This window comes from Amblyraja radiata, chromosome 4 (genome assembly GCF_010909765.2).
Source record: "Amblyraja radiata isolate CabotCenter1 chromosome 4, sAmbRad1.1.pri, whole genome shotgun sequence".
In the NCBI taxonomy this organism is placed as follows: Eukaryota; Metazoa; Chordata; class Chondrichthyes; order Rajiformes; family Rajidae; genus Amblyraja; species Amblyraja radiata.
In genome coordinates this window covers 113,426,566-113,452,517 of record NC_045959.1, presented here as the reverse complement: position 1 = coordinate 113,452,517, position 25,952 = coordinate 113,426,566, and the positions used below count along the sequence as shown (strand labels likewise).

Below are 25,952 nucleotides of genomic sequence, written 5' to 3'. Positions count from 1 at the left end.
CGACTGGTTAAGCCGCCTGTCCGTTATGGTGATTTTGCCTAGCTGTATGCTCCTCTGCTTGTTTAACTGTTTGCCTGCCTGCTCGTAGCGCATGAGACGTGGTCGCTATGTCACTACTGTATTGTTTGTTTCCAAGGGAAAGGATGTAGATGTTCCTTTAACATAGTGACCTCACCACTACTAACCACTCCCTATATCCCAAGTATAAATGTAACCTCCCCACCCCTTGATCCCTCTCTAGCTCGTGTGACGGACCACGTACAGCTAGTGCAGTATTGAATGTGAGTTAATAATAATAAAAGCAGTAAAGACAACTGTGCGTTATTGTAGCTCTTTACAGGAGCGGAATATCTTGCCAATGATAGCCATGCCTAATCCAGGAGGAGCAGCCCAGCCGGTATATGTATATCGGGCGTGGACACTCAAGGATGTTAAGAAGGCAGTAGAAGGGATAACACACCCCAAAGAGAGTTTCACAAGGTGGCAACGGGATTTTGGAAACCTGGTCGTGAGTTATCGGTTAAACAGTGTTGAATATGAACAAGCCTTGCGAAGTATGTTCGGTTTTGATTGGTGTTTGATAGAAGGGGATTGGAACCCCCATAACGCGGCAGGATTGCATTTCGAATGGGAACCTAATGATAATGTTTATCAACAAAGGAGAATAGCTATGGAAGGGCGTATAAGGGAGCATTACCGAAAAATGGTCGACTATAATAAAATAAGAGAATGTGTGCAGACAAAGGACGAGGATGTGCGCCACTATTTCGCCAGATTGAGACAAGTATTCGAGGCAAATAGCGGAGCCCGTCCAGTGGGTGGATGACTGACCATTTGCCCAACAATTAAAAATAGAATTATTAAACGGCATGCGGCCAGAAATCAGCTCGTACATTAAGAAGCACATATGGTGGGTTACAGAACCGGAGGGTTAAGGCAATTTAAGGACTGGGCAGTACATGCGGAAGAAAATGCAAAAAGCAGAAAAACCATAACCAAACAAGTTTATCTGGCCGAAGTAATAGAGGGAGAAGAGACTGCCGTTTCAGTATTGTACCAACAGGGGTATAAAGGAAGGGGCCGAGGCAGAGGCAGGGGAAGGGGCCAAGGTGGCAGAACTCCCACGGGAAATGGCTGCTTCAACTGCGGAAAAATCGGCCCGAGAATGTCCGCAGCCGAAGTGGAGGGCAAAAGACGAGGAAGAACCAGAGAAGCAGAGTAGATCCTGACTAGGGGAAGGAGAATGGGTAAGGGACCCACAGCCAGCACCCTATAGAGGGAGCCAGGAAAACACTTTAAAAATCTTGGATCTGGAATGTATCTTGCATGGTCTACAGAACTTTGTAAAACCAACCATTACCCTCTTCGCCAATAAAAAAAACTAATTTTCCTGTGTGACAGTGGGGCTTGCAAGACTGTTATCACCAAAGACCAGGAACCCCCAGGAGTCAAGTACTCCAAAGATTCCATCACCGTAAAATCGGCCACTGGCCACACCAATGTCGAGTCCTTAACTGAGCCCCTCACCTTTGAGGAACCATTATCCCAAGATCAATGGCAGGAGCAAGTCCTCATATCAGCGACGTGCCCAGTCAACCTGCTGGGACGAGATGTAATGCAAGGACTAAAGATAGGGGTGATGCCGACCGGGTCCGGAATGAGGGCAGTCAGATTGGCACCCGGCAGGGCGGATATATTGGTCCAGGAAGGTGTAGGCGAACCTCACTACTACTACACCATAGATCTGGCACGAAAAGGACCAGGAGCAATGGGGGAAGCATTGGTCAAGGAAGCCAAGGCTAGGGTCCCAGAAGAGGCGATAATACATAGGGCGCAAGACCTACATTGTACAATGTGGTTTAAGCCTACCACAGGACAGGATAAAAAATACCAGACCAAATTTATGAAGGACCCTAGTTCTGCCATGACACTGACCAACCTCTATTGGGACAATAAAGGAAACTGCGCCGTCGCAGTCCAATTGGATAAGGACTACGAGCTCTTCAGGGGATACCCATCCAGACCCCACGTCTCCCTGTCCAAGAAACAGGGGGGCAGGTGGCGATACTTAGGGGAATTAGTGATAGAGGGAGAAGCGGAGCAAAAGTGGGAGCGACTCAATGATGGGAGCCAGGTGTTCAAAGGAAGGGATACCGGTATTTATACTAGAACCCTGAACTGGAGGACAAGGGGATCGAAGGAGGTCCATTTGTCACGTGGGAAAGAATGATTGATCCTTAACCTCACTGAGGAAGAGGAGGAGATTTTAAAGGACCTGCCAGCCGGATTGTGGTCGGCAGGACCGTCGGATGTGGGACTAATCAGGGGAATTGAACCAGTAAGGGTCACCCCCCGATCATCCTACCGCCCCTACCAGAGACAATACCCCCTCCGAAAGGTGGCTATCGAGGGGATCAGACCCATATTTGAAGCCTTGAGAGAGAAAGGCGTCCTGATTCCCTGCGAGGAATCCCCATGTAATACCCCCATGTTCCCAGTACGAAAGGCCGCCCCCTCCAATACATGGAGGATGGTGCAGGACTTACAAGCGGTCAACAAGACAGTAATACCGAGAGCTCCGTGCGTCCCAGATCCTAGCACCCTGCTGAACGATATACATCCCAATCACCAGTTCTTCACTGTCATCGACCTGGCTAACACCTTCTTCTCCATTCCGGTACACCCAGAATGCCAGTACTGGTTCGCATTTACATTCAAAAGAAATAGATGGACATACACCAGACTGCCACAAGGATACACTGAAAGTCCCACCATATTCTCCAAGGCCATGAGCTCTAACCTTGAGAGGTTCGACCCCCCTCACAATAGCACAATCCTGCTTTATGTGGACGACATTTTGGTATGTTCCCCCACTCGTGACGAATGTATAGAAGACACTCTAAGTCTTCTACAGTTCCTGTCAGAAAATGGACACAAAGTAAGCAAAAGAAAACTGCAGATATGTAAGGAAAAGGTCAAGTACCTGGGCCATAACATATCCCAGGAAGAACGGGAACTGGATGGACAACGCAAGTCAGGGATCTTGGCCGCCCCAAGGCCAAATACAAAAAAAGAAATGATGCAATTCTTGGGTATGGCCAACTATTGCCGCCAGTGGATCACAAGCTATGCTGAAATGACGGCTCCATTGCTGCAACTGATATATGACCAACCTATGGTTGCAAAGGAAAGAATTGAGTGGACCGAAGAGGGGGAACAGGCATTTAAAAGGGTTAAGCAGGCGCTAGTCTCCTCAACCGTTTTGGCACTGCCAAATTCAGAGAAACCGTTCATCCAGACAGTGGACAGTAAGAACGGATACATGACATCGGTCTTGCTACAAGAACACGGGGGAAAGATGAAGCCCGTGGCATACTATTCTAGGAAACTGGATCAGGTGGCGTGAACACTGCCGACTTGCCTGCAAGCAGTTATTGCTGCGTCCCTCGCGGTACAAGCTTCCGCCACCATAGTGTTGTACAGGACCTTAACACTGCGGGTCCCACATGCGGTCGCAGTACTGCTGTTACAACAAAAGATCTCGTATCTTTCACCGGCAAGACACCTTTCTTGCATGGCAGTACTGCTTTCACAACCTAACCTGACAATCGAGCGATGTACTATGCTGAATCCGGCCACCCTACTGCCAACCGAAGCGGACGGAGAACCACACAGCTGTTTGGAAGAAACAGACAAACTGGTCATGCCACGTCCTGACCTGAAAGACGTGGGGCTGAAGGATCCAGACCTAACTCTATATATTGATGGGTCATGCAAAAAGAATGAGGTTGGAGAAAATATGGCGGGATATGCAGTCGTTGATGACACAAGGATCATCAAGGCCGAAGCACTACCTAAGCATTTCTCAGCGCAAGCCGCTGAGTTAGTGGCCCTCATTGAAGCGTGTAAAGTGGCGAAGGGGAGGCGTGTAAACATTTACACTGATAGTGCATATGCCTTCTCCACTGTCCACGTTTTCGCAGCACAATGGCGTAACCGTGGCATGGTCACCTCTGCAGGAAAGCCCATTTTACATAAAGACTTGATCCTGGAACTGTTGGAGGCAGTGTTGCTACCCGCAGCGGTAGCAATCTGCAAATGCGCCGCCCATACTAAAGGGACCGACCAAGTAACCAAGGGAAACCACCGGGCAGACCAGGCGGCGAAAGAAGCAGGAGGGCGAGAACTGGAGGCAAAGGAGGCCTTTGGACTAGAATTACAAGAAATAGATCATGAAGTGCTACGATGTATGCAAAAAGTTGCTCCCCCTACCGAAAAAGGCAAATGGGAAAAAGAAGGACAAAGCGGGGAAGACGGACTATGGAGGAATGATGAAGGAAAACTAATCTTACCAAGATCACTATTTAAATATGCATGTTTAATGAGCCATGGGGTAACCCATGTCTGAACAGGAGGAATGATACAAATAGTGGACAAAATATTCAAAACCTACGGCTTCACAAGCTATGCAAAGAAATACTGTGAGACATGTGAGATATGTGCCAGATACAATCCACAAGGGGGGTTGAAGCAAGCACCAGGCAAAGCACCACAACCAAATTATCCTTTTCAAAATTTAAACATGGACTTCATAGAATTGAGCCCTGCACAAGGAAAAAAGTACTGCTTGGTGATAATTGACGTTTTCTCTAGGTGGGTAGAGGTTTTTCCCACGGCCAACGCAGACGCGTTGACAGTGGCGAAGGCCCTTCTAAGGGATATCATCCCCCGATTCGGAATCCCAGAAAAGTTATATAGTGATAACGGTAGTCACTTCGTGAATGAGATAATAGCCAAACTAAGTAGTGCCCTAAAGATACAGGTAAAACACCACTGTTCATACCATCCCCAATCAGCGGGGTTGGTGGAAAGAACAAACGGGACTATCAAAAGCAAATTGCGAAAGGCCATGGCAGAAACAGGATTCTCCTGGATAGACTGCCTGCCACTCGTATTATTAAATATAAGAATGATACCGAACGTAAGGGGAATCTCCCCATATGAAATATTATATGGGAAACCCTTCCAATATCCCATCTTCCAGAAACTAACCGAAACAGTACAGGAAGAGGAGACACTGGCTGACTATATGCGAAAGTTATTAATAACCAAATCTCATGTCTTAAGGAACCTGACCAGCCTGGAACAGGAAAACCAAAGGTTCGAGGAGATTGTGAAACCAGGCGACTGGGTGTTTATCAAGGTCATCAAAAGAAAAAGGTGGTCCAGCCCTCGGTGGGACGGACCTTACCAAGTTCTGCTCACCACACCAACGGCCGTAAGGATCGCGGAGAGACCAACGTGGGTACACATAACACATTGTAAACGAATGAAGGTAAACTCTGAGAACGAAAAGGAACAAGGCCCAGTAACGACTAAAACCCGAGTAACTTGTCGTAACCAAAAAACAAAATCAAAAAAATGAAAAAATCAATCATAAATGGATTTGGATGACTAGTCTTTGTATGGTTGCAAACGGATGGGATTATGTTATAAAACGTAAGGAAGATAAAACAGGCACCTTCCACATTGACCCATGTAAAGAGTATCCTGGGACGTGGTGTGCCAAAAGAGCCTATGGCACTGATGGAACATACGTGTGCAGAGCCCCGTGCAGCACATGGGGTCAGGTTTTCCAGCACTCTCTCAATAGGGGCTACCAAGGGTGGGGAATGTCAGACGGAACAGACTTACACAGCAGATGGTCCCTGGTGGTGGCCTCCTCACCCTTCCATCGAAATGACTGGAAAACCATCGTGACAATAAAGAAGCCCAACCAACAGGACGTAGGCAACTACTTCCTTTGTGTAGATGTAAGGACGCAGGACGCATGTTGCAAATTCAGAGTAGAGGTCGAGAAAGGGAGTAAGGGAGGAGTCACGCCCACCCCAAAACCAATAGGACCTGAAGAGAGGATTATAAAAATAATTCCAATAAAAGACCTAAGAAAGTCCTTGGAGGTAGAAACGGGATACGCGGACGAAAATACCTGGCTGGAATGGATGAGGTACACGGCAAAAACATTGGGACGAAGTGATTGCTATGCCTGTGCATCGGCCAAACCACAACTCATCCCCACCCCATTTCCCCTGAATTTTAGTAACTGGCCAGGAGGGGTCACATGCATGCTATCCCTGTTCACGGGGAAGGAAGCACCAAAAAATAAAAACTGCTCAGACCTACATTACCTGTTCCCGGCAGTGCTGAAAGACATGGTCCCACCACCATTCACCATTCCGACAGGAGAAGGATTTAATTGCTTCTCTAGGTGGAGTGAGGAAGGAAAGGAGTTGGGCAACGTCGGGAACTGTATAGCTACGGTAAAGGTTTCCGGAGTCAAACCAACTACGGGCCCAAGTCCCCTGCTGGGATTAGACGTCAACCTTCTGACACAACAGAAAGTTGGGAGGGCAGATGTATGGTGGTACTGTGGAGGTAGAATATTAAGAACAAAGCTACCCCAGAACTGGAAGGGGACGTGCGCAATGACCCAGCTGATAATGCCCTTCACCCTAGTAACCCTAAGGAGGGACGAAGGAAGAGAGGACCTGGGAAGGATGGAATCAGGAAAAAGAATAAAGCGGGAATTAATTAAGGGATCATTCGACGCACACATCTACATTGATGAAATCGGGGTCCCTAGAGGGGTCCCAGATGAGTTTAAGGCCCGAAATCAGATAGCCGCCGGATTCGAGTCAGTCTTTTTCTGGTGGTCAACCACTAATAAGAATGTAGACTGGATCAACTATCTGTATTACAACCAGCAGCGGTTCATTAACTATACAAGAGACGCCATAAAAGGCATGGCCGAATAATTGGATCGAACTAGTTTAATGGCCTGGCAAAATCGGATGGCCTTAGACATGTTATTAGCGGACAGAGGAGGCATGTGCGTCATGTTTGGCTCATCATGCTGCACCTTCATCCCAAATAATACTGCCCCGGACGGCTCAGTCTCCAGGGCCTTGGCGGGGTTATCATCACTGGCGGAGGAGCTGGCCGAGAACTCCGGGGTGGATACTTCATGGACAGGGTTCCTTGAAAACTGGTTTGGGAAATGGAAAAATATTGTCACTTCTGCACTAACATCCTTCATAGTGATTACAGGAATGTTAGCCAGATTGGGATGTTGTATAATCCCCTGTGTTCGAGGGTTGTCTCAGTGACTAATAGAAACAGCCCTTACAAAGAAAATGCAGATGATGTACGAGTTGGTTCCTCAGAAGGGGATTGAGGAAGAAGAAGTGGTCATTGACCTAAGGGATACCTTCATGGCCTGAACGGACCCCCGCGGATGAACAGATTGCATAAAGTCAAAAGAAAGTGCAATGTTGTGATGGAACCGGGGAGGCGTTCGGGACGGGGGAATTTTTGGAAATTGTTAATAAATTATTGGATAATTGTATAAACAGGGGGAAAGTGATATAAAAATTCATTCCTATAGTTATTATCGGGGACGGTACCTTTAAGAATCATGTATGGGCAAGTCTATCTTGGGATGACATTATGTGCTGACTATGGTTTTGTACTTTGTACTCTGTGTGACGAGATTAAGTTGGGGTCGCTGTGTGACGAGATTAAGTTGTGGTCCTGTGTGATGAGATTAAGTTGTGTCCGATACCTGCGTGATGAGATTAAGTTGTGGTCGATACATCCTTGTTTACTCCATTGTATAAAAGAATGAGTTTGGGCACTGCTTCGACAGAGAGACTCGCTCAGACGCCTGTACTCTGTGCGATCCTCTCTCATGTATTAAACATTCAGTTGGATCTAAATTGCTGTGACTGTCGTTTGTTGGGAAAAATATTTCTAACAGTGTGCAAGGCCCCATCGGACGCCAAACATCCTTTGCACCACCTCACCCAGGACTCACAGTAACTGGGACCTCAACGCCTGTCATCTCGTCGCCCCTTCTCCCGTCACGCAGCCACCCTCTGTGGCACCGATTTCAACACACTAGGAGCTTGGAGAACCAGCTGGGAACAGACTTCCCGACCTCCTCAATTCACTGTTGCACCGAACACCACAGCCACACCTGGCTCGGACATGCCCTGCAAAGAGTGGGTCGCCCTGAATCGGCTCCGTACAGGGGTCGGCCGGTTCAACACCAACATGCATCGCTGGGATCTGCGTTCATACATTTCATATATTAACAACAGTATTCATTTATACACCTGAGGTCAGTGTTCAACTCATTAACAACTTTGATAAATACATTGGTGTCATTCCCATCTGTAGTGCATCTACAAACGTCTCGCCAGGCACATGTAAACAAGCAAATGTGGTGTCGCAAAGTACGCCAAGACCAAGTAGCGTCACCTGGTCCGTGAAGTCTTCATTTTCGAGCAGTAAATAGGCGCTTGAAGAAATTCACTCGCCTCTTTGCCTGCAAAACAGAAACAGATGTCAATAGTTAACTTACATCAACCTAATACAGGTGTCAGAGTTTATAGGGAGAAGGTAGGAGAATGGGGTTACAAAGGAGAGATAGATCAGTCATGATTCAATCAAGGAGTTGACTTGATGGGCCAAACGACCTAATTCTTATCCTATCACTTATGAACCTCAACTAATCAGTTCTTTCAGAATTAAACTAGTAAAATACCAAGGTACAGATGTGAAGATTTGTATTTAATTATCATGTTATAAAGATCTGTATTATAATGTACGAATGGGTGGTAGCGGCTTCAATACTATGGTCCAAATGAATGCACTATTCTATGAGCAAACAAGCAATGTAGATTCCTTGGTGAACTATTGGACAGGAGGTCTAGATTCTAAACAATCCTCTGTCGCAGTCAATCAGAAAATGACAGTGCTTCCATGGTTAGTCTTGGATTCCTTGGTGATGGGTGACGTATCCATTCTTACACTATACAGCAAGCTGAAGGTGGGGAAAGATGAACCTTCATCAGCTGTTTTTTCCTGCTCTCTGTATTCCTAGAAAGGTGTCTCTACATTTAAGAATTTCTTTTGGTTAAGATGAGATAACTAAATTTATTGCATTCATTTGGAGATTTGGCTTACACCTTGGCTTGTATTCACTGCGCTCTTTCATACTGAAACAGAGAGATTAGAGATATGCATTTGAAAACCGATTCGTGTGAGTGAGACATGAGAGTAACTCAAACACCTCATGTCTCGCAGGAGAGGAGGAGTTGCTGGGTGAGGGGGAGGGGCACCACGTGCAGATCTCGAGGCTGGACAAAGAAACCAGGCCAGGTTTTCTGTGTTGATGCCTGAATCACCCACTCCAGACCGATGTACTATGTATCCTATTTATTAGTTAGTAAGTACATAGAAGCAGGTTTTCCAGCGTTGCCCAGTTCACTGGGGTGGGGGTGGGGGTGGGTGCAAGATAGAGTGTAAAATGTCAGGAAATTAGATTACAACTAGAAAACGATGAATTGATGGGCAATACACACCTTCCGTGCCACCACCACCTCTTCACTGGGGTCTATCTCCAAAGCCTCCTCACATTCCTCGATTGACTCCAAACTCACGGTGTACTTCCTGGGCGCTGGTCTGACAGGAAGAGGTCGATGTTTGGAAAGAAAACAACAGTATAAACGGTAACACAGGATAGAGGAGGAGAAATTATTTTTCACTCTGCAAATTATGACCTAGGTTATATTCCCTGAAAAAGGTGGTAAAAATGACTCAATGATAATATATATTTTTTTAAACAATTCAAAGGCGCATGTCAGAGGAAAGGGGGGAGCATTAAGTGGATAAATCGTTCAGTGCTAGTACAAGCAGAATTCTGTAATTCCACATGGTTCGTCAGATTCTATCAAGTAACAGTGGGGGCAGAATTGCTGCCTTACAGCGCCAGAGACCCAGGTTCAATCCTGACTGTAGGTGCTGTTTGTGTGGAGTTTGCAACTTCTCCCTGTTACTGCGTAGGTTTCCTCCGGGTATTCTGGTTTCCTCCCACATCCCAAAGACGTAAGGGTTTGTAGGCTATTTGGATTGGTTAAAATTGTAATTTGTCCCTCGTGTGTAGGATTGCGCTAGTGTACGGGATGATTGCTGGTCGGCGCAGACTCAGTGGGACGAAGGGCCTGTTTCCACGCTGTATCTCTAAAGTCTAAAGTAACTAACGTGTTTCTTTTAACAACCTTGGAAGAATAAGATGTTATTAGTGCGTCCAAAGACTAATGACATCTTATTTTTCCAAGGTTGCTAAAAGTGATGGGCGAAATGGATGTGCCATCCTAAAAAGGATCGTATCTCAGATATGTTTCTGGGAGTGGGCGCGTTCTTGATCGCATCAACTTTACCCTTGGTGGGGTGTAGACTATCCTTGTCCATCTTATGACCCAACTACTCTACCTAGTTCCGAAAGAACTCACACTTTTGTGCCTTCACTCTTACACTGTGTGTCTCAAGGCGTGTGAGTACCACTTCCAACCTTTCATCATGTGTCTGCCTGCCAGGGGCTGAGATGAGGATGTCATCCAAGTAACACACCACACCTTCAATTCCGTCTAGAATTTGTGTCATAAACCCTTGAAAAATCCCAGGGACTGATGATATGCCAAATGGGAGCGTATTGAACTGAAACTAATCTAATCTAAAACAAAGCAAATGAAAGCCGTTGAGCCATTGGCAACAGAATGTCCTCCTTTAACCAGACGGATTCTCCTTCGTCAAGGAGTTGAATAATTTGTGGCTCTACGACACCCCCCTCCGAAAATTGACTGCCGTGTTTGCTACCATCATCGACACTTCAAACGTTGTTTGCTGGCCATAGCATCAAGGGATAATCCCATTTGATCATATGGCACAATAGAAATGCAACTGATATCCCAGTCCAAGTAGAACCAAACCTTAGCTCAGCCAATTCACTCTTGCAGGACGGATCTTGCTCTCTGCGCTCCTGCTGTGTTGATAGTTGAATGCGTTCCAGTTCCTCCTTTTCTTGCAAAATGAAAATAGTGCTCAATCTTTATACACACATGAATGCAAAACAAGATTACAACATATCTTTGCTGTGTCCATCTTGGAATCATTTAAATTAAAAAATAAATAAATACACAGATATTTAGTCATCATATGCATCCTGAGGAACAAGTCCCACCAACGAGCAATGTCATGACTTCATCATTAGTACCTTGAGATTTAGTATCCTGCTCAATTTATTAATTGATGCAAGGGCTTGTTTCCGTGCATGTCATTAGTAAATTAAAGTGCTCTTTTAAAAAGTCCCTTCTAAGATTTGTGCTTAAAAAACATTAATTTCCACCTTGAGATCATGTTTGCCTTACTTGAAGTTTCCCAATATCCTCCAGACATCTGTCTCTGTCCGTCTGTACTGCCAGCAACGTTTTCTCAAAAGATTCTGCCCGAGAAGCAAGTTCCTTGTTCTCGTTAATAACATCCAAAAGTCTTTGCTTCATCACTGACAATCCCACCAACTATTCTTCAGGTTTCTCCTGCCCTATTCCATCAGCACGTTCAGACATTTTCACTCCCGCCTTTACTTGAGCCAGATTTTCAAATTCAGTTTCTTCAAGGGCTTTCGGCCTTCATTACTTTGTTTTAGATTAGTTTGTTTAAGGGATCTTTAAGGGACTTTGTTTAAGCGGTCCTTGTGCAACTATCCATTGCTCTTTGAAGATGGATTTCTCATTCTCAAGATGTTTAATTTGCTGTTGGTGCTTTTGCAACAACTCCTTCAACTGATTATCCTACAAAGACAGGATCTGGTTTAGCTCCTCCCTGTACTGAACCAACTGTGCGTTTAGCAGCACGTTGTCAGAATTAAGGTCATCCATCTGAAGCTGTTGGGAGATATGCTGCCAATGTGATCATCAGTGCACTGGCAGCAGGTCAACCATCAATGGAGTAGTTGTTGACATCGGAAGCATTGGAGAAGTCAAACAGCTCAACTATTGCTCAGTTTACATCTTCACTTGCTGTACTTTGGCCAGAAGGTATAAAACACGAGAATGTTCTTCTGTTTGTGACTTAAAGTTTTATTCCCTCATAAATAATAGTATCCTAAATATTAATAGAAACGTTTACTTCCTTGCACATGAATTCACAATATATTTGTACCATGGAACAACAAAGTTGCTGTATTAACAACCCTTTAAATTTCCCAAATGTAGTTACTTGGTATCAAGCTAAAATGAATTCACCAACGATCTACTCATTTGCTTTGATGTATTTTAAATACTTCCCTTGAAAAATACAGATCTGTAAATGATCGGTAGTAACAGAGACGGAGATACTGTGCACACTGGATGGAACCCAATGATTATTAACACCAAACATAAACATTGGGAGTTAAAATTAATCAGGTTGTCACAACCCTAGAAGCCATCATTTTGCCCATTATGTCTAAAACTGATCTTTATGGTGAACTATTCAAATGTTAATATATATAAAGGGGTAAATTCGGTAAAATTACAAATATTGTTGTACTTTCCAGATTTGTCAGTGATTTCCAAAATCTGTCTCTATTGTGTCATTTTACTTTTAATATTAGAAATTGAACATGTGCTTGATATAATGCTTTCTCATTGTATGAGGCCAGCCATCTCAGTCCAACTTATAATGGCACTGAAAATTGAGTTGAAGGCTTTTTCAGTTTAGCAAACCTCAGTATATATTTACCTTCTCAAAACTAATGAAGGCTTTACACGTTCGAGATGCAGCAGGAAAACAGGCCCTTCGGCCCAATGAGTCCAGGCCGACCAGCGAACACCCCGGACACTATCCTGCACACTAGGGACAATTTACAATTTTTACCAAAGCCAATTAACCTGCAAACCTGTATGCCTTTGGAGTGTTGGAGGAATCAGTAGCACCCGGAGAAAACCCACGTGGTCATGGGGAGAACGTACAAACTCGATACAGACAGCACCCGTGGCCAGGATCGAACCCGGGTGTCTGGTGTTGTAAGGCAGCAACTCTACCACTGTGCCACTGTGCTGCCCCCCCCCCCCCCCCAAACAGAAAAATATTTTATTCAACCTTGGCAAAGCTTAAAATTAATAACAGCGTAAAATGTCGAGTGAACTCAAGCATTAAATTTCCACAGATATATAAAATCAAAGTTTAAACAAAGTGTCAGACTGAGCACATACCATAAACTTTTGGCCAGCTGTGGTCTGCTTTGTCCATCCTTGACCCTGTCCTTGTCTCTGAAGATCCCCTACTTCCTCCTCCAGCTCCGGCAGTTCTGAGATCAAATCTGGATCAGAGCAGCCAAGAAAGAACCAGTCATCCTCAATCAGTTTTGTGCCACAGGAAGACACGTCGTTCAGAAAGACAGCATGAACACAGACACAATATGGACTGATTGGACCCTGGTGACCATCGCTACCTTGTGGCTTCCCCAAGTTAAGGTGTTAGTTTCTGACTGGGCTAAAACACCTTGCAGCTGGCTGGCTGGCTTTAAATTTTAAAAGCTTGCAGTGACAAAGCTAAATTAACATCACTGGTGTCCCAGAGACAACTAATACCAATACTGGTTTACATATAGATATAATTTCAGTATTTTTTCAGGAGAGGCAGATTTGTCATTTAACCTGCAAATCCATTAATAAACGTAGTGAAGCCTGTGTCGTGGCCATTTGGACAAAAAGGTAAGTGTTCTACCTTTGCAATTACCAATGTAAATATAGGGGAAAAAATAAATCCTTTCGCATTGAAAAGTTATAAGGAAGTTTGGTTCATTTTACTTACATCAGGTAATGGATGGAATAAACTATGGGTTAAAACAGTGTTCCCTTTCATTACTAAATAGTCCAAAGAGTTGTACAGCACAGTAACATGTCCTTTTACATCCAATGTGTCTGTGCCGACTATCATGCCATCTATTTTAACCCCACTTGCCTGTGTTAAATAAACCTCGTAGTCTTTCAGTGAAACTTGCGTATTCATCAAAACTCACTCTAAAGTATGTAATTGGAAATTTAACTGTGTGTTTAATGCAGAGCTAAATGTTATAAAATGATTAGATTAATGAATTAACTAAAGAATTCAATGAAAGTATATTTTAGTTGGGGTTTATAACAATTTTGGAAAATGAGCAGTAACTTTAACTGGATTCTACTAATCATTTTAGTACATTACTAGGGCATTCATTTCATCAGGTCCCACATGGTAGGCAAGTGCAGAAGTTTTGGGCACATGTAATGCAAGGTGGGCTAGCCAGTTGGATCTAAATAGGAGGCAGTGATGGAAGGATGTTTTTCTGATGGGAAATCTGTGATCATTGTGGTACCACAGGGATCACAGCTGAGATTTCCGTTGCCCGAGCGAGGAGGTTTGTCCAAGGTTATAGCAGGATATAGATGAGAGGGAAAGTTGGCCGGAGCACAGACAGATAGAATTTGGGAAGTAAAAATGGTTGTAGGACAGGTCAGGGCACTGATGAATAGAGACTTAGAGGTCCAAGTCCAAAGTTCTCAAAATTTAGCAGGGCAACAGACTGGTGAAGAAAGCATATGGCATGTTTGCCGTCGTAGGTGTGGGTATAGAATATAATAGCTGGGATGTTTTATTGCAACTTTACAAAACACGAGTTAGGCCACACTTGAAGGGGTTGTGTGCAGTTCCTGTCAGCACACTATGTATGAACTGCAGAGGCTGGTTTACAAAAACAGACACAAAGTGCTGGAGTAACGCAGCATCTCCGGTAACATGGGAAGGGGGCGTTTCAGGTTGGGCCTCTTCTACAGTCTGATCAGCGATAGATTTGGAGAAAATGAAGATAAAATTCACAAGGATGTTGCCTGGATTGGAGAACTTTAGTTATGGGGAGAAACTGGATGGATGGGGCTCTTTTTCCATGGAGTGAGAAAGTTAAGGAGTGACTGATAGAAGTATGTAAGATTATGTGAGGCAGGGTAGAGAGCCAAAATCATTTTTCCATGGTAGAGTTACAAAACAAGAGAACATAAGTTTAAGGTAAGAAGAGGAAGTTGTAAAGGCGATCTGAGGGAAAGTTTATTTCTCTCCCCGAGAGGGCTTTGTATCTGGAACTTGCTGCCAAAGGAGGCAGAATCAAATGCAATTAAAACATTTTTAAAGTAATTTTAGACAAACACGTAATAGGCAAATAGAAGGAGACATTTATAATGCAGGCAAATGAGATAAGTGTAGATAGGAAACAAAAATCAGCATGGACATGGTGAGATGTAAGGCCCATTCCTGTGCTGCACAACTCAGATTCTAATTACATCATCATACTAGGCAAAATATTTTGAACCATCTGTTATCATCATAAACTAATTACGGAAACAATTCAGCATTGCTGTCAGTAATTATAAGAACCATGAGAGGCTTAAGGGTGTAAAAGAACCAAGGACTAAAGCGATTCACAAATAAAAGAAAGCTTGTCGCAGCTAACAAGCAACATTTGTTCTGAACAAATGGATGGAACAAGGGGAGAAAATTCAGCCCAAACAAATTTTCAGGGTACAGAATTCCAGAGATTCACCACCCTTCGCAATGGGAAATTCCTACACATCTCAGTGTCCCTTTATCTTGTATCTAGGGTTCCCCTATTCCTTTTCTCCAGAGATGCTGCTCTGACCCGCTGAGTTACTCCAGTATTTTGTGTCTATCCACATGCTCAAGACTCAGGCACAAATGGAAACATGTCAACATCTTCACAGTCAGGCTCCATTCAGATGTTTAGAATTTTGAATAATATCACCCCTATTTCCTCCAAACACCAAAAAACACATTCAACTCCCTTGCTGCTTACAATCGGACAACACTCTCGTTGGTCGAATTAGCCTCGCATTGTGCGATATGTTTAATCAGCATTTACATATTTTAATTAGAACTAAATAAGTATCAGATCAAAATTAAAATGTCCAATGAAATACAGAAATATTTTAATTAAAATTATTTTAAAGTGGGTTGTATTATGAAATATCTATGCAAGAAATCATCCAAATCTTCAATTTTAGGGGCCATCAGATTACGGATAGCAGATGTAACCAGTTTGCAAATCCAGGAAATTTCATCCATTCAAGTAGATTTCCCTGGATTGTTGTGGACAAGGCTGCAAAGCACCATAGTTTGTATCAGTATTCAAAACCCTGGGACAACTTCATGATTTCCAAAGTCGTCCAAAATCTAAAGTTCCCACGTTCATAATGTAATAACTAAAAACATTAAAACATTACAACAACCTCAAAATCTAAGGTATTCATATCAGCATAACTATCTTCATAAATATTCTGTCTCTACAATTAATCTACCTTGGGGAAACCACTTGGAAGAAATGTCATTGGCTTATAGACACAAACAGGCAAGACACACAGCAATCATTAGCTTGTCAATGGCAAAATCATTTTTTACTTCAACGAGGGACAGGAATACTTGGGCGTAAAAATAAACCGAATATCAGTTCTGGGGAGGGTGGGATGTAAACTATATGCTCATGCATTTGCCAACTAACTCATTAGCAAATATTAAAAGTGAAATGATTGTGGCAAAAATAATTTTCCCGTCTGTTTTGTGATTTGGAGTTTTGTGATTTGCAAAGTATGTTATATTCAAATGAAATTTGACTCAACATACAAAGCAACAAAGAACGTTTAAAGACAGTAATTTATGGCCTCATGCAAAGAAGGCCAAACATTCACTATTGTGCAATGGTAAAGGTTGCATAGGAAGGTGGGAATGATCAATGGCAAATCATATTCCACAGGAATTGCACATCGACACTTCTGAGCAGGGTATGTTCTGTGAATAACAATTAAGTCACAGCACAATTTAGCTAGTGAAGTGCCTTTGTCTCGACTGAAATATGGACAACAACAGATCCCAAAATAGAGGTGCACTCGACTTTCAAGTCATCAAGATCAAATCAAGTCATTCACTTCTTAAATATTTTAAGTTAAAACAAAGTAAACTGTATGATTCGTTCCAAGTGGGAACCAGCGAGCACCACAACTTACCTTCTCTGTTTTCCTCAACTTGATTCATCTTTAATTCCATCACAGTCCTCTCATCATTGTCATAGCTCGGTGTTGGTTTATAATCTGTTTCTCGCCACTTCATCAGTTCCTCTGCAGATTCAGATTCACTTATCTACAGACACATTACACACAAAGCAACATCATCCACTCATCTAACTGGCCAACTAGATGCTTGATGCCATAAGAAACAGAAACGCTTCGGCATGATACAAGAGTAATGATTCTCTATGTTTGCCTCCGGGACATATTTAATTAACAAAATAGCAAGCTGATTTGAAGTTTAGAGTTATTCGGCAAGACGACCAGAGGTGGGATAAGCATTAAAAACGGAACATCATGGTGAAAAATATAGTTTTTAAAAGTTTACCATTTTTTATTCTCTGCTGGAAATGATTTGATGATTTCAGTGATTTTCAGATTTAAGTAAAATTATTTTAATTGTCTTTAAGATAAATGGACCTATGGGCAATGAAGCACTGACTTGTTCCTATTAATGTACACCTTCAAGACATATTGTTACGTCATTAGAATTGCAAGTTGTAGATTTGGATAATTGGAAACTTTTATTACGTTATAAAATCAGCCCTTGAGCCTTATTCATTCTATCACATGATCATGTCTGATTTGGTCTGTGATCTAAACATTTACCTAATCCCCATAACCCTCAACTTCCCGCAGTGTAAAATTCTAGCTGGCTAACCCTTGAATATACTGAATGGTTTCTCCACCCACAGCTCTGGAGGGTAAAGAACTCAAAAGATTCTCAACCCTCAGAGGAGAAATGTCAAGTACTTTGGATCCGTCTTCACTGAGGAGGATACAAACAATCTTCCTGATGTACTAGTGGCCAGAGGATCTCTGGTGACGGAGGAACTGAAGGTAATCCACATTAGGCAGGAAATGGTGTTGGGTAGATTCCCGGGGCCTGATGGTCTGCATCCCAGGGTACTTAAGAAAGTGGCTCTAGAAATCAGGACGCATTGGTGATAATTTTCCAATGTTTTATAGATTCAGGATCAGGTCCTGTAGATTGGAGGGTAGCTAATGTTATCCCACTTTTTGAGAAAGGCGGGAGAGACAAAACAAGGAATTATACACCAGTTAGCCTGACATCGGTGGTGGGGAAGTTGCTGGAGCCAATTATAAAAGATCAAATAGCGGCACATTTGGATAGCAGTAACAGGATCGGTCCAAGTTAGCATGGATTTACGAAGAGTTTCATGCTAGACTAATCTGTAATTTTTTGAGGCTGTAACTAGGAAAATGGACAAGGGAGAGCCAGTGGATATAGTGTACCTGGACTTTCAGAAAGCATTTCATATAGGTCCCACATGGGGGATTAGTGGGCAAAATTAGGGCACATGGTATTAGGGCTAGAGCGCTGACATGGATAGAAAATTGGTTGGCAGACAGGTAACAAAGAATAAGGATTAACAGGTCCCTTTCAGAATGGCAGGCAGTGACTAGTTGGGTACTACAAGGCTCTGTGCAGATATTTACAATATACATTCAATGATTAGATGAAGGGAATCAAAGTAACATTAGCAAATTTGTAGATGACACAAAGCTGGGTGGCAGTGTGAACTGTGAGGAGGATGCTTTTCAGGGTGCCGTTATCCACTTTGGTAGCAAAAACAGGAAGAGTGATTACTATCTAAATGATGTCAAGTTGGGAAAAGGGGAAGTACAACAGGATCCGGGGGTCCTTGTTCATCAGTCAATGAAAGTAAATATGCAGGTACAGCAGGCAGTGAAGAAAGCGAATGGCATGTTGGACCACAACAAGAGGAGTTGAGTACAGGAGCAAAGAGGTCCTTCTGCAGTTGTATAGGGCCCCAGTGAGACCACACCTGGAGTATTATATGCAGGACATTCTTGCTATTGAAGGAGTGCAGCATAGGTTTACAAGGTTAATTCCCAGGATGCCGGGACTGTCATATACTGAGAGAATGGAGCGACTGATCATGTTTAGAAGGATGAGAGGGCATCTTATTGAAACAGATAAGATTATTAAGGGCTTGGACACGCTAGAGGCAGGAAACATGTTCCTGATGTTGGGGGATTCCAGAACCAGGTGCCACAGTTTAAGAATAAGGGGTAAGCCATTTAGAACGGAGACAAGGAAACACTTTTTCACATAGAGTTGTGAATCTGTGGAATTCTCTGCCTCAGAACCGGTGGTGGCCGGTTCTCTGGATACTTTCAAGAGTGAGCTAGATAGGGCTCTGAAAGATAGCAGAGTCAGGGGATATGGGTAGAAAGCAGGAACGGGGTACTGACTGTGGATGATCAGCCATGATCGCATTGAATGGCGGTGCTGGCTTAAAGGGCCGAATGGCCCACTCCTGCACCTATTGCCTATTGTCTATTGCAGCTTTGAAGCCAATCCTTATCCTGAGGCTATGCCCTTTAGGTCTAGACTAAAGGACGTTCTTTTTGGAAGGAGATGAGGTAAAATTTCTTTACCCAGAGGGTGGTGAATCTGTGGAATTCTTTGCCACAGATGGCGGTAGAGGCCAAGTCAGTGGATATTTTTAAGGCATAGATAGATTCTTGATTAGTACAGGGGTCTGAGATTATGAGGGGAAGGTAGGAAAATGGGGTTAGGAGGGAGTAATTGATCAGCCATGATTGAATGGTGGGGTAGACTTGATGGGCCGAATGACCTAATTCTACTATTCCTTATGACCGTATAATATTAATAGGCAAGTCTGGAAATACTCTGTTGCTTCCCCAACCACACCAGCTAATTCAGTAAACATTCTCCATGTCCAAGGTGTGTGGTAATGCATACAGAAACCATCTGGTGTGGAAGCAAATAGCACCCCTCAGATGCAAGCATCAAGTCAAAAAGTAAGGATGATGATAGAAAAGAGCAAAACAAAAATTTACTTAAATGACGCATTTTAAACAAAAAATCTGAATAAGCAACATAAAATTATTTGTAAAATGCAATGTAATATTAATTAGCAGGATACTGGAGACTCTTGAATCTGTGCAGAATGCACACACTTGGAATTAAGATTGTACGTGGGGGAATTAAATGCATCACAAATTCTCCCAACCTGGGAAGCTGCTCCCTTGGTAACTTGTTCTAAACCTACTTGCATGTTCTGGTATTGCTCTTCATATGCTTCCAATATGTTTTGAAGCTTCTCTGCAAGAAAACACGTATCACCATTTAAATAAAGAGAATGAGGAAGAGTCCCTGACCTGAAACATCACCCATTATTTCTCTACACAGATGCTGCCTGTCCCGCTGACTTATTCCAGGTTTATGTGTCTATCTTCAGTTTAAACCAGCAACTGCAGTTCCTTTACACAAGAGAATGAAGGATCTCTAACCAAATATCCCTTCCATTCTCTATCTCCCCGTCTCTCCCCCACCCTAGTCCTCTTGCTAATTTCACCATTTATATTCCTTCATTAGCACCTCATCCCCAGCCAACAATGGACCATTGTCAGCTCCACCCCCCCCCCCCCCTCACCCCGAGTCATCGATGCAGGCTCTGCTTTATTCTGTACCTCCCCATACCTCTAATTTCCCCCTCCCTGACTCTCGGTCTGATGAAGGGTCTTGATCCGAAACAACACCTATTCGTTTCTTCAGAGATGCTGCCTGACCTGCTGACTCGAGCATTTTGTACCTATCTTCGGTGTAAATCAGCATCCCCAGTTCCTTCTTACCCAATGAAAGTCATACTATACACACACCATTTTGTGCCTCGACGTATTGTGGCCAGTTCACATTTAGGTGTAACTGGTCGTCCTCCTCTTCATAGTCAATCTCCACATCTTTGTGCTCCAGCAGAAGCTTCTGAGCAGAAACAAGCTGGGTAGAAATACGTTTAGTGTCAATTAAAGCCAAGGGATTTCTAGTGGTCTGTGAAATAGCCACCATTCAAATTCTAGATTAAATATTTTGCTTTATGACTGTACAGGCAGGTAAGACTAGTGTAGATGGGGCATGTTGGTCAGTGTGGGTAAGTTGGGCTGAAGGGCCTGTTTCTGAGCAGTATGACTCTCGAAATAATTTTAGCATGCATTATACTTTTAATGTGCCACTGCCGACTGCTCCATTCTACCACAACTATTTTATGATTGAATTTTCCTGCAGGCTCACATCTATCCCATGTCACTTACTCTTCAGAAAGGGGTTCTACACGGAATGGAGTGAGCAGTGAAATGTAGGGAAGCATTCCTTCATACAGTTGAGCCCAGATTAAAAATATACAATGTACATAACTAACTATGTAAACAAAAATGTTTTAAATTGCTTCCTACAATGCTTCAACAACTCACGGTATATCATACCATCAATTTTCCTTTTTTGAAAAGATGAAGTCATTTCATTCCAGGTAAATGGCAAACAGATCAATATTCAGTTAATCGTCACCAGGTGCAAGGGACTTATATTTGGGGTACCTGTACATTGTCCAGCTCCTCTTGGATCTGCTCGATTTTAGACTGGAACGAAGCTTCAATTGACAAAGACCTGTCCTCCGATCTTTCCACCTCTTGGTTCAGAAGCCTCACTTGTTCTTGAAGAAAGAGAAAGGAAAAAACACCCATAATGATCTGATATTTGTTGCAAATAAAGCAATACCTCCACAGTTTGCAATTGTTTCCACTGCAGTTAATGGCAGTCAGTGAAAATCATATGTTCTACTAATTACCGGCATTTGAAATCATCAAATATCCTTGAAATGCTACAATTCATTAAGCTTGAAGATTGCTCAGGCAAAATGGTAATTCCATTTACATATTTATCCAATGATAAATTCCTTAACTATCACTAGTGAGAAAAGATTAGAAGCTTGAATAAAGCTCCACAGAAAATGTGTCTCCTCAACATTTTGGAAATTAAGGTATAAAGTTACTTAATCCCAAAACAAACAAAATGATCATTCTCCACAGCCTCCATTAAAACCCTTATTTATTTTAAATTACTCCAAATGAATATCCTCTTCTGCTGCTGAATATAGTCTCTCTACCTTGTCCCTGGTTTCACCCTCACTTCCGTAAACTGTCATGCAAACACAGCTCAAGTCTCACAGAGATAAGACATTCATGGAGATAATGAAGTGTCATGGTTGCTCTGTGGTCTTCTCATTTAAAAGCTATTTGAAATTAAAATACTTTGATGTACCATTTCCGGCAAGTGCATTGTGAATGGTAAAATGTCTTCAAATGATTTTATTTAGAGATACAGCGTGGAAACAGGCCCTTCGACCCACTGTGTCTGTGCCGACCAATGATCCTCGCACACTAACACTATCCTACACACACTAGGGATAATTTACCATTAACCCAAGTCAATTAACCTACAAACCTGTATGTCTTTGTAGTGTGAGGATACCGGAGCACCTGGACGAAAACCCACATGGAGAACATACAAACTCCGTACAGACAAACACCACAGTCAGGATCAAACCCAGGTCTCTGGCGCTGAAAGGCAGCAACTCTACCGCTGCGCCACCAGGCCGCCCTTCACGATGTCATGTTTTAACTATCGGCATCCTCTCAAAATTAAAATTCAGTGATAGCGATGTTTAAAGGATTCAAGAAGAGAATGTTTTGAAAAGCATCTGTACGAATCTGTCCAAATGACTACTGTGTGTTCCTGTCAGCCATTTGGCAGACTCTTACAAATGCTTCTCAAAGAATTATTTTCTTGAATCCTTTAAACATCACTATCTTCTGATCAAGGAATCTGACCAGAATACCTGAATGAAAAAAACTTAGATTACACGCTACTTTTCCTGATCACTGAATGTACCAGCCCATTTACCAACCAATGAAGTATATTTTTAAGTGTGATCAGTGATAAAATATGGGAATTACAGCAATCAATTTGCATACACAAAATCTCACGAGGTTACAGGGACCAGATAATTACACGGCAAAACATAAATGAAGTGATGTTTTGTCATAAAATCCACTCCATTCCTCTAATGCTAGAATATTTTAGGGCAAACCTACTCCCTACCACGAGACGACAGGTGTACAAATCTGCGGTAGGACCATTTATGGCCAAATATATTAACAGGTCAACTTTGAGTAATTACCTTCCAGTTCGTTAATCTTCCATTCGGTGAAATAATTTAAAGAACCAGTTGCCTGTTCTGCAAGGGGTGCACAGAACTTGGCGTGAGGTCTTAAAAGTTGGAGATCTTTGTGAAGTTGTAAACAGCACTGATCTTTCTGTGATGTTTCTAGTGCATGTTTCTCCCTGATTTTACGGAGCCGAGTGCTGTGTTTACCTTTGAGATTTGTTAAAGCAGTCTTGTGAGTCTCCCTCAAATCTCGGAGCTTGATATGGCTGGCGTAATCTTCAGCCAGAAGCTTGTTGTCCAGGTTCTCATTCTCGTCCTCAAGCTTCCTTATATCTTTAACCAACTTCTAAAAAAATTAAAAAGTAGCCAAATTAAACTAAAAAGACTTTCGGGAGCCTGTTCCACTTAGGCGATTTGTCAGGCGTCTGTCAAGTTGCCGGCAGTCACCTGAAAAACCGGCAACTGGAACGGCGACTGTCAGAGTGGAACACACACACACACATCGCTTCCTTCACCAGCCCATTATGCAGGCGGGAGATAGGGCACTGTCTGAGTGAAATTCACATGATGCAAAGCCAAGGTGATAGACTCACACTGCGATGAACAGGAAGGTTGGCGCTGTAATTAAGAAGGCTAAAGCACAGATTCACCATCCTCTGACTAAAGAATCTCCCCCTCATCTCCTTCCCAAAGGAACATCCTTTAATTCTGAGGCTATGGCCTCTAGTCCTAGACTCTCCCACTAGTGGATGGGAATATTGAGGAACGATATAGTCAATAGTGACACTGTTGCATTATAATCAAGAGTTCATGTGTTGTTGGCATCTTAAATATCAGATCTCTTCTGATCTTGGTCACGGCTGAAAAAAATTGGTGGCACAGATCAGCAATGCCAACAACCTGTCATAACCAGAATGACAATGCTGCAAGGCTCCACATAAACTGTGATTCTGCACTATAACAGATCATAAAAGGGTTAATGAACTGATTTAGAAAAAAAGAATGGGGAGATTCATATAAAAGAAAATCTTCTAATTTTTTCATATTTACAGATATATTTCCAAGAGGCTCCCTGCTATTTTTATTTCACTGCCAGTTACAACAGAATCCCTTAGCTGGTTGCAGAGATCTTTCCCTGTAATAGAGATTCACACAGCAGCAAACAATGATTTCCTTACCGCTAGCTCCCGATTCTTCTTATCGAGCTTTCTCTGCAGTACGTCCACATGCTGTGTTCTTTCCCGCAGTGCCTTGTCCTTTTCACGAAGTTTCTCCTTCAAGTCTTCCAGCACCTAAGGAAGTTAACAAGAGATTAATACCTCTAAACAGTGATGAAAACTGGGCAACATAGAATGGAAATCACACACGCAACATTTGTAATTCAAGTGCACCAATAGTTAGGTCTTCAATTCCGCCTTGGTATTAAGACATTAAAATTAAATTTATCATTAATGAAATCAGGGGATGAAATCATTCATTTGCATTCAATGGTTTTAATGGTCCTTTATTGTCACGTGAACTGAGGTACAGTGAGATTTGATTTACCACACAGTCATACCAAAAAAGCAACAAGATACAAAACTACATAAAGATTAAATATAAACAGCCACCACAGCGCCGTGTGAGAATCCCTAGGGCACACAGGATAAGCGGTGACCCACAGCCATCAGTTCAATGTCCGTGCCACACACGCGCTCCTTCACCGACCGCTGTACTCTCTCTGCAGTCCCTGTCCGCCCAAAGTCAGAAAGCCGTCCACACTCGCACCAGACTCCAGGATCACTGCACTCACGGCAATCCCCCCGACTCCCCACCAGGGCAGACAGCTCGTCCATCGTGCTTTTCGGCGACACATATTCCCCACTGTGTTGGAAGGTGAATAACTTTTACCATCTTCCTCCTTTTCTCCCACGGTCGGGGCAATCGAAACACCCGCAGTCGGGGCGATCGAAGCTCCCGCAGTCGGCGATCAAAGCTCCTGCAGCTGGAGCTCCCGACGTTGATCCCTAACAAAGCTACCTCCAGCTCCACTGGCACTGAAAGTCTGCAAGGCAGCAACTCTACCGCTGCACCAGCGTGCCACCCAACACAGTGCCTCCTCACCCAACCTCACAACATTTGTCAGAAACTTGTATTCTTTAATAGTTTACTCAATACATGTGACAATTAACTAAACTAAATCCCATCTGCATCTTCTCCTGTACAATTTCATCTTTGCTGTTATATACTAACAGGAAGCACTCCTCGACAATTTGAGCAATTTTCTGGCACCATTCCTTTGGCAAGGGAAGACTGAAAACATTTAGCTGTTCCCACCCTTGCTTCTTTTAACTGGCTGGGAAACATTTCTGCCGGACCTGCTGATCTGTCCACCTTCGGAGATGCCAACTTCACTAAATTAATGCAGTAATCCAGACATACCTGCAACTGCACTGCAAATTTAGCAAACCTCACAGCCTGTATTTGGAATCAAGCCCCAAAATTATTCAGTGGCAAAACAAACTCTCGCATGGTCAAGATCCGAAGAATCATTACTGGATTTAAACAGAAAACAATGACTTCCTCCGAGTGTCTAAAATTTGTTTGCAGCCAACGTTGCTTATAAGGGACCTTTATTGTTCAATTAACATTGGAATGTCGTAAACCATGTAACTAATTTGAAAATAGCAAATATGTGATAATGTACTAATGTGGTGGATTAACTACTTGAAGGGTGTTACTTTTGGGGTAAAGACTGGAAAAGTCACCATGGAAAACACATTTCTTTCTCTAAAATATGTCAAAATAAAATAGTTCACATCCACCTGAGACACCAAACACGATTTAATTCAACATTTCATTTGAAAGTTGGCACTTCAGGTGCAGCATTCTTTCAGTATTGTACTGGAAGCATCAGGTGAGACTTTCTGCTTAAATCATTTGGGTAGGACTTTTAAATAACATT

At 43.0% G+C, this 25,952-nt stretch overlaps 1 protein-coding gene and 1 long non-coding RNA gene across 2 annotated transcripts; both read right to left on the bottom strand.

Annotated features, from left to right (window-relative positions):
- Positions 1-8,344: 8,344 nt before the first annotated feature.
- LOC116972497 lies at positions 8,345-9,546 on the bottom strand. Its single transcript, XR_004411819.1, has 2 exons — positions 9,426-9,546; positions 8,345-8,386 (listed from the first exon to the last, which is right to left on the bottom strand). It is a non-coding gene; the product is annotated as an uncharacterized LOC116972497 (long non-coding RNA).
- A 2,147-nt stretch (positions 9,547-11,693) lies between these two features.
- LOC116972602 (golgin subfamily B member 1-like) lies at positions 11,694-21,846 on the bottom strand. The gene is made up of 6 exons (XM_033020416.1): positions 21,378-21,846; positions 20,667-20,784; positions 20,057-20,109; positions 16,932-17,064; positions 13,098-13,204; positions 11,694-11,786 (listed from the first exon to the last, which is right to left on the bottom strand). Exons 1-6 carry the CDS (start codon positions 21,522-21,524, stop codon positions 11,694-11,696), a joined length of 651 nt encoding a protein of 216 aa, XP_032876307.1. The 5' UTR covers positions 21,525-21,846.
- Between the last annotated feature and the right edge of the window lie 4,106 nt (positions 21,847-25,952).